The sequence below is a fragment of the Lathyrus oleraceus genome, chromosome 7 (assembly GCF_024323335.1).
Source record: "Lathyrus oleraceus cultivar Zhongwan6 chromosome 7, CAAS_Psat_ZW6_1.0, whole genome shotgun sequence".
NCBI lineage: Eukaryota > Viridiplantae > Streptophyta > Magnoliopsida > Fabales > Fabaceae > Lathyrus > Lathyrus oleraceus.
In genome coordinates this window covers 30671887-30685337 of record NC_066585.1, presented here as the reverse complement: position 1 = coordinate 30685337, position 13451 = coordinate 30671887, and the positions used below count along the sequence as shown (strand labels likewise).

Here is a 13451-nt window from a genome sequence, read left to right as displayed (position 1 = left end):
ATAGTAGCCGCCAATCCTCTTCAAAATTCTAGGGTTTTTCAGCTCTCTCCTCATGAACAGTGATCTCCTATTATATACCCCTCATCCTCCTTTCTCTCTGCTGTGTTTTTGTTTTTCAGAGTAGTGGGAAGTGTCTGTACGGAAGACGTTTGGAATTTTGTCCTTATTCCAGCTTGTGGTCCCTCTCCCAATTCCTCTTCATTTCGAAAACTTCACCATTGGTAAGAAAACTTTCACCACTGTAACTCACTTGAATATGTGTTTTCTCCCCTTTTTTTTTGGAATTGGACTGATTTTTGTGTGTTTGTGTCGCAGGGGCTTCGACGTGGATTTGGTTTGATCTTTGCAGGGCTACGGTTGTTTTGCTGCAATGACAGTCGTGTGATAACACTTTCCATTGGTGCCGGCAGTCGTGAAGTTTTGAATTTGCTGCTGGGTTTTGGTTGTGTTTGATTCAAAGTCATCAAATATGTCGGCAGTTCTGTTTGCCGCTGACCCACATTCTGCTCAACTGTTCCCTTTGTCACCAGTCTATATATGGTTACAGGCTTTGTTTGGCCAATTCCTGTGGATTAAAATCCATGTCACGAATCAAAATTGTATCAGCTCCAGTTAAGTTTAAGCCTTGTCCACCAGCTCTTGCGGGAAGCAAGCATGCAAAAATTGAAGTATCATTATTGAATGTGTCAACTATTGTTTGCCTCTCTGCTACCTGTGTGCTTCCGTCAAGCCGTTTGTAGGTCAACCCAATAACATCCACAGCCCACTCCAATACATCAAGCATGGATGTCCATTGACTAAAGATCAAGACAAGATGGCCACTCTTCTTTAGTGATGGAAGAAGTTCTGCTAGAGCCCGACATTTCGCAGAAAGTATAACGTACTTATCTGAAAGAATCCCCCTTTCCGTCATTGATACGATAATGAAGTAAAAGCCGGTGGATGGAGAAGTCGTTGTAACTTTTAAGCTCCTCTATAACTCTGTCCATAGTACATTCAAAGCCAAAAGCAACCAATGGATGTATCTTCCTAGCAAAACGATCTACATCCTCGTCAGTATAAATTTGCCTTATCAACAAAGGACGGTTGGCAATCTTGCGAAACTGAACAAAGTAATTATTTATTTGTCATCGAGGAAGAAGTTCAAGAACATTTTACGAGTTCAGATCAGAACATTTTGTTAACCGAGCTTGTGAAACAGTCCGATACTCCTCCATGTCTTCCCTATATGCATGTTCCTGTTGCTCTACCATCATAACATATTCAACCTTCTGTGTTTTTTTGAATAAGCTGCTGGATTACATCAGATTTCAGACGCCGCAAAATAAATGGCTCTAAGATAGACTTCATACGACTTATTAAATCTGTATCTTCAGCACTTAGCAACTTTTTTAAATCAACATCTTCAGAAGCAAGAACGTCAGGCATCATAAACTCCAACATAGACCATAACTCATGTAGGTCATTTCGAAGAGGTGTCCCTGTCAGCATCAAGCGTTGGTTTGCATTTCGAGCAACAGACATCAGATTTTTCCACCTAAAGCTATTTTTGTCCTTTAAAGCATGTGCCTCATCCATCAGTACACAACTCCACTTCCAACGCTTCAAAATTTTACGATCATCCTTCTGCTGTGGGCTGTGCCGTTCGAAAAGTGAATAACACACAAGAAGAACATTAAATGGGGGAGGTAATCCCGCCTTGGATAAGGAGTTTAACTCCTTGCAGTATGCCGTGCGTGCGGGCTCTCTTGTGCTTTTGTACTGCAAACGGCCAACGGTTAATGTTAATGAGGCGGCGCCTGATAATGATTAGGATGAACACATAACATGTAATGCGTTATTAAAACCCTAATTATTTGTGTTTACTATTTTAATATTTTAGGATGATTTTATGATGATTTTATGAGTTATTAAAATAATTTATAAAATATTATCAAAGTTATTGGAGAGTTGAATTTGGAGGAAGCATTTTATTTTAAAAATATTTGAAAAATAAATAATATTTATACATAAAATATGTTTGAAAATAATTTAATTCTTAGTGAAATAATTGATTTACTAATAGTTTTGTTATAATATGGGAATAATAATAATAATAATAATAATAATAATAATAATTATTATTATTATTATTATTATTATTATTATTATTATTATTAATGTTATCGAATAGTGGATTGTTTTATTTTCTGGAAGAGTGGGACATTTATTTTCTTAAATATTGGGATGTTTATTAATATTATAGCATAATAATAAATAATGTTCTATGAAAATAATGTTTTTATTTAGTGAATATCATCTTAAGAAAATTTTAAAATATTAAAATTGAAGTTTATTTTGTCTTCAATAACATCTTAATAATAATAATAATAATAATAATAATAATAATAATATTATTATTATTATTATTAATGTTATTATTATTAATGTTATTGAATAGTGGATTATTTTATTTTCTCAAATAGTAGGACTTTTATTTTCTCAGATATTGGGATGTTTATTAATATTATAGCATAATAATTATTGAATCAATATCAATTTGATTTTTTAAAAAAATCAATATTACTATAACAGATAGGTTTATATTTTGATTGATTAATCAATATCAATTTGAATTCTAAAAAAAATCAATATTACTCTAATCGAATGTAAAATATTTCTTGGGACCAAATATGTATTTTATAATTAATTTTTAGTATTATAATTATAATTTATTTTAAGTTCCTTTGTACCGACTAAGTATACATGCATATTGAAACTATAAATATTAAAATGTTTATCTTTTTATTTTTTGCTTAATATTAATAAATCTTATTTGTTAATTTATTTTTAGTAATTTACATTTTATTAAATGTTAATTGTACATTGTAAAATATATGTATTGTATTTGAAAGAAATATAGAAGTTTATATAATATTTGCAAAGATTGGGAAGCTTGATTTATATTTCTATTATTTAAAGATGATTTAGTACTCGTTCAAGTAACTTTTAAATAGATATTAAAATAATATTTTATTTCAAGTATCTTTTAAATATATATTTGGAAATAAAAATTATTTGCCTGACTTTTTATTTGTTTTATTTTCTTGTAGATAAATGGAGCAGAATGTAGAGATCATCAAAGTCTTAGCTGAATTTTTACTTGTCTTTGTTAATATGTATAAGTTTCTGGAACGCTTCCTACTTTTATATATTAAAGTTGAAATTATTAACATTCTTATCTGCAAATAAATAAATCAATATTATTAATACATATGAAAATAATATCACATTTTTAAATATTTTAAAGATTGAATGATAAGAAAACTCTGATTAATCCTTTAAAACATATGTTTAATATTTGATAATCAATTTAAAATATTTGTTGCTAATCAAATAAATGAGCTTTTTAGTGTTTTTGAATGGTTACCAGAGAAGCACACATCTTTCTCTTTCAAATCGGGTCATGAGGTGTTTACTTTCAGTTCTGCAACAGTAATGCATTCAGATTTTCAGGAGCTGTGAGAAAAGCTATCAAATTTATGTGGAAAATTACGGCACCGTCGAATTTGTTGTTGTTCAAATGACGTTGGAATCTTGATAGATTTCTCACTCAAGATCAATTACTGAAAAGGAGGATTATTGTTAATGATAGAGATAAGTGCTACATGCTTTATTTTAAGGAAGATGAATCGAGAAATCATTTATTTTGTAGTTGTGATTTCAATAGAAGTTTATGGGCTAAAGTGATTAAGTGGTTAGGTGCAAATACAAATTTATCGGCGGATGATTTCTCTCTGTTTTCTTGCAAGCATATTAAGGTGAAGGAAAAGGAGGTACGTAGAATTCTGAGTGTACTTTGGTTTACTTTGGTTGGCGACTTAATGGACCATTTGGTTGACGCGTAAAGCAGTTATATTTAAGGCAACTATTTCGAATTTGGAGGAATGTAAGTCCAACATTAAAACCAAAGCTTGAGAGTGGTTAAGGGTTGCTTCAAACTTTGTATCTTCTTCTTGCTTCTTTGATTGGTTCAATGCTCCCCTTTGTTGTTTCAATTAGTGTATTTGGAGTTGTTTCATTTATAAATAATTCAAGTACCCCTTGTACTTGCTTTGTTCGATAACGAATCTGTTTGAATCATTTTTTCCGCAACCATCGCGAATGATCATGTTTTTATATGAAGGAAAGAAAAAATTAAACAAAAAATAATAATGTTATCTTATTAGAAAAGATTTTTATTAATTAAAATATACGTTAAAAATAAAAATAAATTATCAACTTTATAATGTGATTCACTAAATAAAAACAAACGTTAGCAAAAAAATAGAAAATTCATTGGAGAGAGGGAAAAATATAAAACAAATAATAAATTAAAGGTTATCATACTAGTAATTTAAAAGTTGAATTCGAATCAATAACTTATGATTAAATTGGAAGAGATGTCTTACTAACGGAGGCACTTGTGATAGTAAGGGGGCATGTGTCCCCCACTATATTTTCAAAAGTAATTTAATATCATTATATATTTATATGATAATAAATAAAAAAATATTTATTTTAAATATAATAATCTATAAAATAATTGAAAGAGTATTTAGTTATGAAAATACAATTTAAAATTATATGTAAAACTACATATGTATATAGGTAAACTTACCTCAAAGATTTTTAAATTATTTTTGTATAATAAATTAATCTTTTAAGTTTTTGTGTGTAACAATCATTACTCTTTTTTAAAAGTGTAAATATATAAATTATAGTTGCAATTATTTTGAGTGATACGAAAGGAATGAAATGCAACCAAAAATACAACCATTATAAATTTGTAAATGTTCTAAACATGAACAAAATGATTTAAAATCAATCTAAAAAATCAAACTGTTATAAAAAAAACTTAAAAGCAATCTATTACACAAAATAATTTAAAAGGACCTTAGAGTTCCATTTGTGAATTATTTATTTTAAAATTAATTTTGAATTTAAAATGTGTTCAGTTAAAATATAGTTAAATTAATTTTGTATTTAATTTCAAAATAATTTTTTACTAAAAAGTTTTTTCAAAAATTTACTTTATATATTTTTATTTTAATACTAAGATATCATTATAAAAAATTACAATCAACTACTAATATCATCGTCAATTGATTATATATAAAAGTAGATAGATAAACATTGTTGACAATAAAAATAAAAAGATTAGATAAATAAAAAATTTAAACTTTATTAATTATTTTTTAAAGATAAATTTGATAAAAATAATATGATATATATTTATGTTTTAAAGTTCTATTCGTGGTAGATATATAATGTAATAAATTCATAAATTAATATATTGCCCCCGCAACATAAATTTTTTGACTCCGTCCTTCGGTAAAACTACCGCTTAGAAAAAACAGCCTAAAAAATAGTTAATAATTTTAATTCTCTTAATTTCCAATTTTTTTTTTTTTGGAAACAACCAAAAAGTTTTAAAAGAAATTTAGAAACCATTAACGTTTTTAATTCTTATTTTATTGCGTCATTTATAACTAATAATAATAATTTTTTCATAGATAATGCTAACCTGTGCCTTTAAATTAAATGTTAAAATCTGATAATTAATTTTTTCATTATTTTTTTTTAAAATAAACTTTTTATTCGTGGATTTCTTTAAATGTGCATTATTTTATTTAAAAGTTGATAATTAATTTTGTTTTAATTTCCTGTTTTGGAAATAAACTAAGAAATTTAAAATTATTTTGGAGACCATTAACATTTTTAGTCAAAACATTTATTGCATATTTTATATAGTAATAGGAAAGAATCAATTTCGAGTTTTTTGGTGTGGAAATCAATCAAAAACTTTAAAAGCATTTTGGGACCATTAATATTTTTAATCCAAAAATTTAATTTATAGCTAAAAAGCATGGGCCAAAATTTCCAAATCCACGGACGCCTTCTTCTCATATGGATAATTTTCATCTATATAAATAGCGCCCAATCAAACCTAAATCGATAATTCGTGCTTAAGAATACATTCATATAGATGGCACCTTCAAAGCAAATAACCCCAAAACCCAAAACTCCCAAAAAGCAACAACAACTTGCCCCAGCCAAGAAGGTCAGGGCTCCCAGAAAGCAACCACCAGCCCCAGCCAAGAAGGTCAGGGCTCCCAGAAAGCAACCACCAGCCATGAAGGCCAACCAACAACAACTCTCACCAGGACCAGGTTTTTTATTTCTTTCGTTTACGGTAAAAACTAGGGTTTTCAAAAGGGTTTTGGCAGATTCCAATAATGTAATTTTTTTTATATTAAACAATAAATTGTTATTAATACATACGGTAATGACAACAATATGTATTGCAATACATTTATTTGATCCAAAAATATGTCAATCATTATGTATTAATTATTTAGGTTGGTTAGTGATTTGTTTGTATTACTCTAGTCATATTTATTTGCGTTATATTTATTTTGTAGATATCATCAGTGATTTGTCCGATTGTATTCTGATACACATACTGTCTTTTATGGATGCACAAGAGGCCGTTCAAACTTGTATTTTGTCCAAAAGATGGATTAATGTTTGGAAGAAACTTCATACTCTTACATTATTAGATTATTCAGAATTGAGTGGCAAACTTTTTGAACATTTTGTTTTTAAGTTTCTGTCTCTTCGGGATGATCAGACTGATATTCACTCCATCCTACTTCACCCCCCATTTTTAAGAAAGGAGTGCAACAAATTAGTTTATCATATTTTGAAATATGCTTTTTCACACCATGTTCAACACTTGCTTATAAATTTCATATGTTTTAAGCCTAATTGCTTTTCCTTTTCATCTTCTACATTAAAGTCACTTGAACTTACTAGTGACCATTTAATTAGTGGTGTGATTAGTATATTTCCAAATTCCCTTAATTTTCCAGCACTAACCACCCTCTCTCTAAGCTACTTTACTTTTTTTTCCAATGAAGATGGTTGTGCTGAGCCATTTTCCACATTTAACATGTTGAATACTTTGATCATTCATCACTGTCAGGTTTTGCATAAACGTCACCTATGTATATCAAATGCCAAACTTGAAAATTTATCTATAACTATGTGTTACTATATGATTTCCAGAACTTATTTTGAAATTGAGTTATATGCTCCAAGTCTTCGTACCTTTTGTTTTAAGGGTAATCATATTTCAAAACTTTTTGGCAGCAAGAGCTTTTCATCCTCTATCAAACAGTTAAAAATTAATATAAGGTGTTTTGAAAACATTGGGAAGAACTATTGCATTTTACTCAACTGGCTGGAGCAATTTGTTAATATCGAGTCATTAATGGTTGATACATATACTCTTGAGGTACTTTCTAATGTATTCATTTCTCTTTTTTTATATTGTAGTTTTCAAATTTATCAAAATATGATTGCAAATAATCTAATACTTTTTTTTATTTGGTAGGTTCTTTCTCGTGATTTATTAAAAGTTAATCCACCTTCCCTAATTAATTTGAAGTCACTCAAAATAGAAACATCCGACGTTTCATATGTGTGCAGATATGATGAAGAGATAAACTTTTTGCTTCAAAACTCACACTCAGCAAATGTTGAGAACATTATTGTAGATGCGTTTGATTATTAAAACCCTAATTATTTGTGTTTACTATTTTAATATTTTAGGATGATTTTATGAGTTATTAAAATAATTTATAAAATATTATCAAAGTTATTGGAGAGTTGAATTTGGAGGAAGCATTTTATTTTAAAAATATTTGAAAAATAATAATATTTATACATAAAATATGTTTGAAAATAATTTAATTCTTAGTGAAATAATTGATTTACTAATAGTTTTGTTATAATATGGGAATAATAATAATAATAATAATAATAATAATTATTATTATTATTAATGTTATCGAATAGTGGATTGTTTTATTTTCTCGAAGAGTGGGACATTTATTTTCTTAAATATTGGGATGTTTATTAATATTATAGCATAATAATAAATAATGTTCTATGAAAATAATGTTCTTATTTAGTGAATATCATTTTAAGAATTTTAAAATTTTAAAATTGAAGTTTATTTTGTCTTCAATAACATCTTAATTATAATAATAATAATAATAGTAATGATAATAATAATAATCATTATTATTATTATTATTATTAATGTTATTATTATTAATGTTATTGAATAGTGGATTATTTTATTTTCTCAAATAGTAGGACTTTTGTTTTCTCAAATTTGGTATGTTTATTAATATTATAGTATAATAATTATTGAATCAATATCAATTTGATTTAAAAAAACATCAATATTACTATAACAGATAGGTTTATATTTTTATTGATAAATCAATATCAATTTGAATTCTAAAAAAAAATCAATATTACTCTAATCGAATGTAATTTCTTGGGACCAAATATGTATTTTATAATTAATTTTTAGTATTATAATTATAATTTATTTTAAGTTCCTTTGTGCCGATAAGTATACATGCATATTGAAACTATAAATATTAAAATGTTTATCTTTTTATTTTTTGCTTAATTTTAATAAATCTTATTTATTAAGTTATTTTTAGTAATTTACATTTTATTAAATGTTAATTGTACATTGTAAAATATATGTATTGTATTTGAAAGAAATATAGAAGATTATATAATATTTGCAAAGATTGGGAAGCTTGATTTATATTTCTATTATTTAAAGATGATTTAGTACTCACGTCTCATTCACATCAAATTTTCGTCATTCTCCTAAAATCATTTAACACAACTTGAACATAATTTCTCGCCCCCGTGCGATCAAAAACTCTTTTCAGAATTTTTTGTTCAATCCATTATAACACTTACAAACTTGCGGTTAAGCCTCCACCGCGAGTAAGCAAGTCATGTTTTACCGTTAGAATGCGATCTAGACATATTTAACCATAACACACTCTAATCAAACTCAACCTTTTTTCTCGCCCCCGTGTGATTAAAACCTATTTTCCATAAACGAACAATATTTAGTCCTTTCTAACGCGTATACAACAAGCTCTTAAGCCTCCCATGTGGAATCATACAGCTAAATGTTTAAACTGCTAGAATATGATCAAACAAGATTCCTTCTACCGCAAAACAAACAAATACTAAGTCTCCCATCTACGAGCAAATAAGCCAATGTTTAACCATTAAAATGCGACCTAAATATTCGTCCTCTAAAATCAATCAACCAACACTCCTATCTACCATGAACTACGTAGCTTTGAGTTCTTCATTCACCTGGAGATACGTAGGAGCAAGATTCATCGTCTCGTCAAACACTATAATAAAAAACACCAAAAATATATTGCTTTCACACATTCAATCACTCGAAGAAAACAATTAACATAAGTTAACATTCAATCGCAAATTTAACCAAAAGGTTCTTGTCGAGTACAACGGATGTGAGGGGTGCTAATACCTCCCCCTTACATAATCGACTCCTGAACCCGAATTTGGTTTGAAGATCATTTTTTTCCATTTTTTAAAGGTTTTATCGATATTTTTCTCTTTCTTAATTGGAATAAATAAAGTTCGATGACGAATCTGTTTGAATCATTTTTCCGCAACCATCACGAATGATCATGTTTTTATATGAAGGAAAGAAAAAATAAACAAAAAATAATAATGTTATCTTATAAGAAAAGATTTTTATTAATTAAAATATATGTTAAAATAAAAATAAATAATCAACTTTATAATGTGATTCACTAAATAAAAACAAACGTTAGCAAAAAAATAGAAAATTCATTGGAGAGAGGGAAAAATATAAAATAAATAATAAATTAAAGGTTATCATACTAGTAATTTAAAAGTTGAATTCGAATCAATAACTTATGATTAATTGGAAGAGATTTCTTACTAAAGGAGGCACTTGTGATAGTAAGGGGGCATGTGTCCCCCACTATATTTTCAAAAGTAATTTAATATCATTATATATTTATATGATAATTAATAAAAAAATATTTATTTTAAATATAATAATCTATAAAATAATTGAAAGAGTATTTAGTTATGAAAATACAATTTAAAATTATATGTAAAACTACATATGTATATAGGTAAACTTACCTCAAAGATTTTTAAATTATTTTTGTATAATAAATTAATCTTTTAAGTTTTGTGTGTAACAATCATTACTCTTTTTAAAAGTGTAAATATATAAATTATACTTGCAATTATTTTGAGTGATACGAAAGTAATGAAATGCAACCAAAAATACAACCATTATAAATTTGTAAATGTTCTAAACATGAACAAAATGATTTAAAATCAATCTAAAAAATCAAGTTGTTATAAAAAAAACTTAAAATCAATCTAATACTTTTTTTTTTATTTGGTAGGTTCTTTTCCTTTTTCTTGATTTATTAAAAGTTAATCCACCTTCCCTAATTAATTGAAGTCACTTAAAATAGAAACATCCGACGTTTCATATGTGTGCAGATATGATGAAGAGATAAACTTTTGCTTCAAAACTCACACTCAGCAAATGTTGAGAGCATTATTGTAGATGCGTTTGATTATTAAAACCCTAATTATTTGTGTTTACTATTTTAATATTTTAGGATGATTTTATGAGTTATTAAAATAATATATAAAACATTATCAAAGTTATTGGAGAGTTGAATTTGGAGGAAGCATTTTATTTTAAAAATATTTGAAAAAAAAATAATATTTATACATAAAATATGTTTGAAAATAATTTAATTCTTAGTGAAATAATTGATTTACTAATAGTTTTGTTATAATATGGGAATAATATAATAATAATAATAATAATAATAATAATAATAATAATAATATTATTATTATTATTATTATTATTATATTATTATTATTATTATTATGTTATCGAATAGTGGATTGTTTTATTTTCTGGAAGAGTGGGACATTTATTCTTAAATATTGGGATGTTTATTAATATTATAGCATAATAATAAATAATGTTCTATGAAAATAATGTTTTTATTTAATGAATATCATCTTAAGAAAATTTTAAAATATTAAAATTGAAGTTTATTTTGTCTTCAATAAATCATCTAATAATAATAATAATAATTATTATTATTATTATTATTATTAATGTTATTGAATAGTGGATTATTTTATTTTCTCAAATAGTAGGACTTTTTTTTCTCAGATATTGGGATGTTTATTAATATTATAGCATAATAATTATTGAATCAATATCAATTTGATTTTTAAAAAAAATCAATATTACTATAACAGATAGGTTTATATTTTTATTGATTAATCAATATCAATTTGAATTCTAAAAAAAAAATCAATATTACTCTAATCAAATGTAAAATATTTCTTGGGACCAAATATGTATTTTATAATTATTTTTAGTATTATAATTATAATTTATTTTAAGTTCCTTTGTACCGACTAAGTATACATGCATAATGAAACTATAAATATTAAAATGTTTATCTTTTTATTTTTGCTTAATATTAATAATCTTATTTGTTAATTTATTTTAGTAATTTACATTTTTTTAAATGTTAATTGTACATTGTAAAATATATGTATTGTATTTGAAAGAAATATAGAAGTTTATATAATATTTGCAAAGATTGGGAAGCTTGATTTATATTTCTATTATTTAAAGATGATTTAGTACTCGTTCAAGTAACTTTTAAATAGATATTAAAATAATATTTTATTTCAAGTATCTTTTAAATATATATTTGGAAATAAAAATTATTTGCCTGACTTTTTATTTGTTTTATTTTCTTGTAGATAAATGGAGCAGAATGTAGAGATCATCAAAGTCTTAGCTGAATTTTACTTGTCTTTGTTAATATGTATAAGTTTCTGGAAGGCTTCCTACTTTTATATATTAAAGTTGAAATTATTAACATTCTTGATCTGCAAATAAATAAATCAATATTATTAATACATATGAAAATGATATCACATTTTAAATATTTTAAAGATGGAATGATAAGAAAACTCTGATTAATCCTTTAAAACATATGTTTAATATTTGATAATCAATTTAAAATATTTGTTGCTAATCAAATAAATGAGCTTTTTAGTGTTTTTGAATGGTTACCAGAGAAGCACACATCTTTCTCTTTCAAATCGGGTCATGAGGTGTTTACTGTCAGTTCTGCAACAGGGGTCATGAGGTGTTTACATTCAGTTCTGCAACAGTAATGCATTCAGATTTTCAGGAGCTGTGAGAAAAGCTATCAAATTTATGTGGAAAATTACGGCACCGTCGAATTTGTTGTTGTTCGAATGACGTTGGAATCTTGATAGATTTCTCACTCAAGATCAATTACTGAAAAGGAGGATTATTGTTAATGATAGAGATAAGTGCTACATGCTTTATTTTAAGGAAGATGAATCGAGAAATCATTTGTTTTGTAGTTGTGATTTCAATAGAAGTTTATGGGCTAAAGTGATTAAGTGGTTAGGTGCAAATACAAATTTATCGGCGGATGATTTCTCTTTGTTTTCATGCAAGCATATTAAGGTGAAGGAAAAGGAGGTACGTAGAATTCTGAGTGTACTTTGGTTTACTTTGGTTGGCGACTTAATGGACCATTTGATTGACGCGTAAAGCAGTTATATTTAAGGCAACTATTTCGAATTTGGAGGAATGTAAGTCCAACATTAAAACCAAAGCTTGAGAGTGGTTAAGGGTTGCTTCAAACTTTGTATCTTCTTCTTGCTTCTTTGATTGGTTCAATGCTCCCCTTTGTTGTTTCAATTAGTGTATTTGGAGTTGTTTCATTTATAAATAATTCAAGTACCCCTTGTACTTGCTTTGTTTGAGTTGAATGGATTCATTACTATATATATATATATATATATAATATATATATATATATATATAATATATATATATATATATATATATATATATCTATATATATATATATATATATAATATATATTATATATATATATATATATATATATATATATATATATAATATATATATATATATAAATTATTTGCCTGACTTTTATTTGTTTTATTTTCTTGTTGATAAATGAAGCAGAATGTAGAGATCATCAAAGTCTTAGCTGAATTTTTACTTGTCTTTGTTAATATGTATAAGTTTCTGGAACGCTTCCTACTTTTATATATTAAAGTTGAAATTATTAACATTCTTATCTGCAAATAAATAAATCAATATTATTAATACATATGAAAATAATATCACATTTTTAAATATTTTAAAGATTGAATGATAAGAAAACTCTGATTAATCCTTTAAAACATATGTTTAATATTTGATAATCAATTTAAAATATTTGTTGCTAATCAAATAAATGAGCTTTTTAGTGTTTTTGAATGGTTACCAGAGAAGCACACATCTTTCTCTTTCAAATCGGGTCATGAGGTGTTTACTTTCAGTTCTGCAACAGTAATGCATTCAGATTTTCAGGAACTGTGAGAAAAGCTATCAAATTTATGTGGAAAATTACGGCACCGTCGAATTTGT

At 26.2% G+C, this 13451-nt stretch overlaps 1 protein-coding gene and 1 pseudogene across 1 annotated transcript; one reads left to right on the top strand and one right to left on the bottom strand.

Annotated features, from left to right (window-relative positions):
* Positions 1–233: 233 nt before the first annotated feature.
* Positions 234–4138, bottom strand: LOC127101844 (protein CHROMATIN REMODELING 19-like; annotated as a pseudogene).
* Positions 4139–5887: 1749 nt separating this feature from the next.
* On the top strand, positions 5888–7597 carry LOC127101843 (putative F-box/LRR-repeat protein At3g18150). The gene is made up of 3 exons (XM_051039282.1): positions 5888–6191; positions 6444–7318; positions 7418–7597. Exons 1-3 carry the CDS (start codon positions 6008–6010, stop codon positions 7595–7597), a joined length of 1239 nt encoding a protein of 412 aa, XP_050895239.1. The 5' UTR covers positions 5888–6007.
* Positions 7598–13451: the final 5854 nt, after the last annotated feature.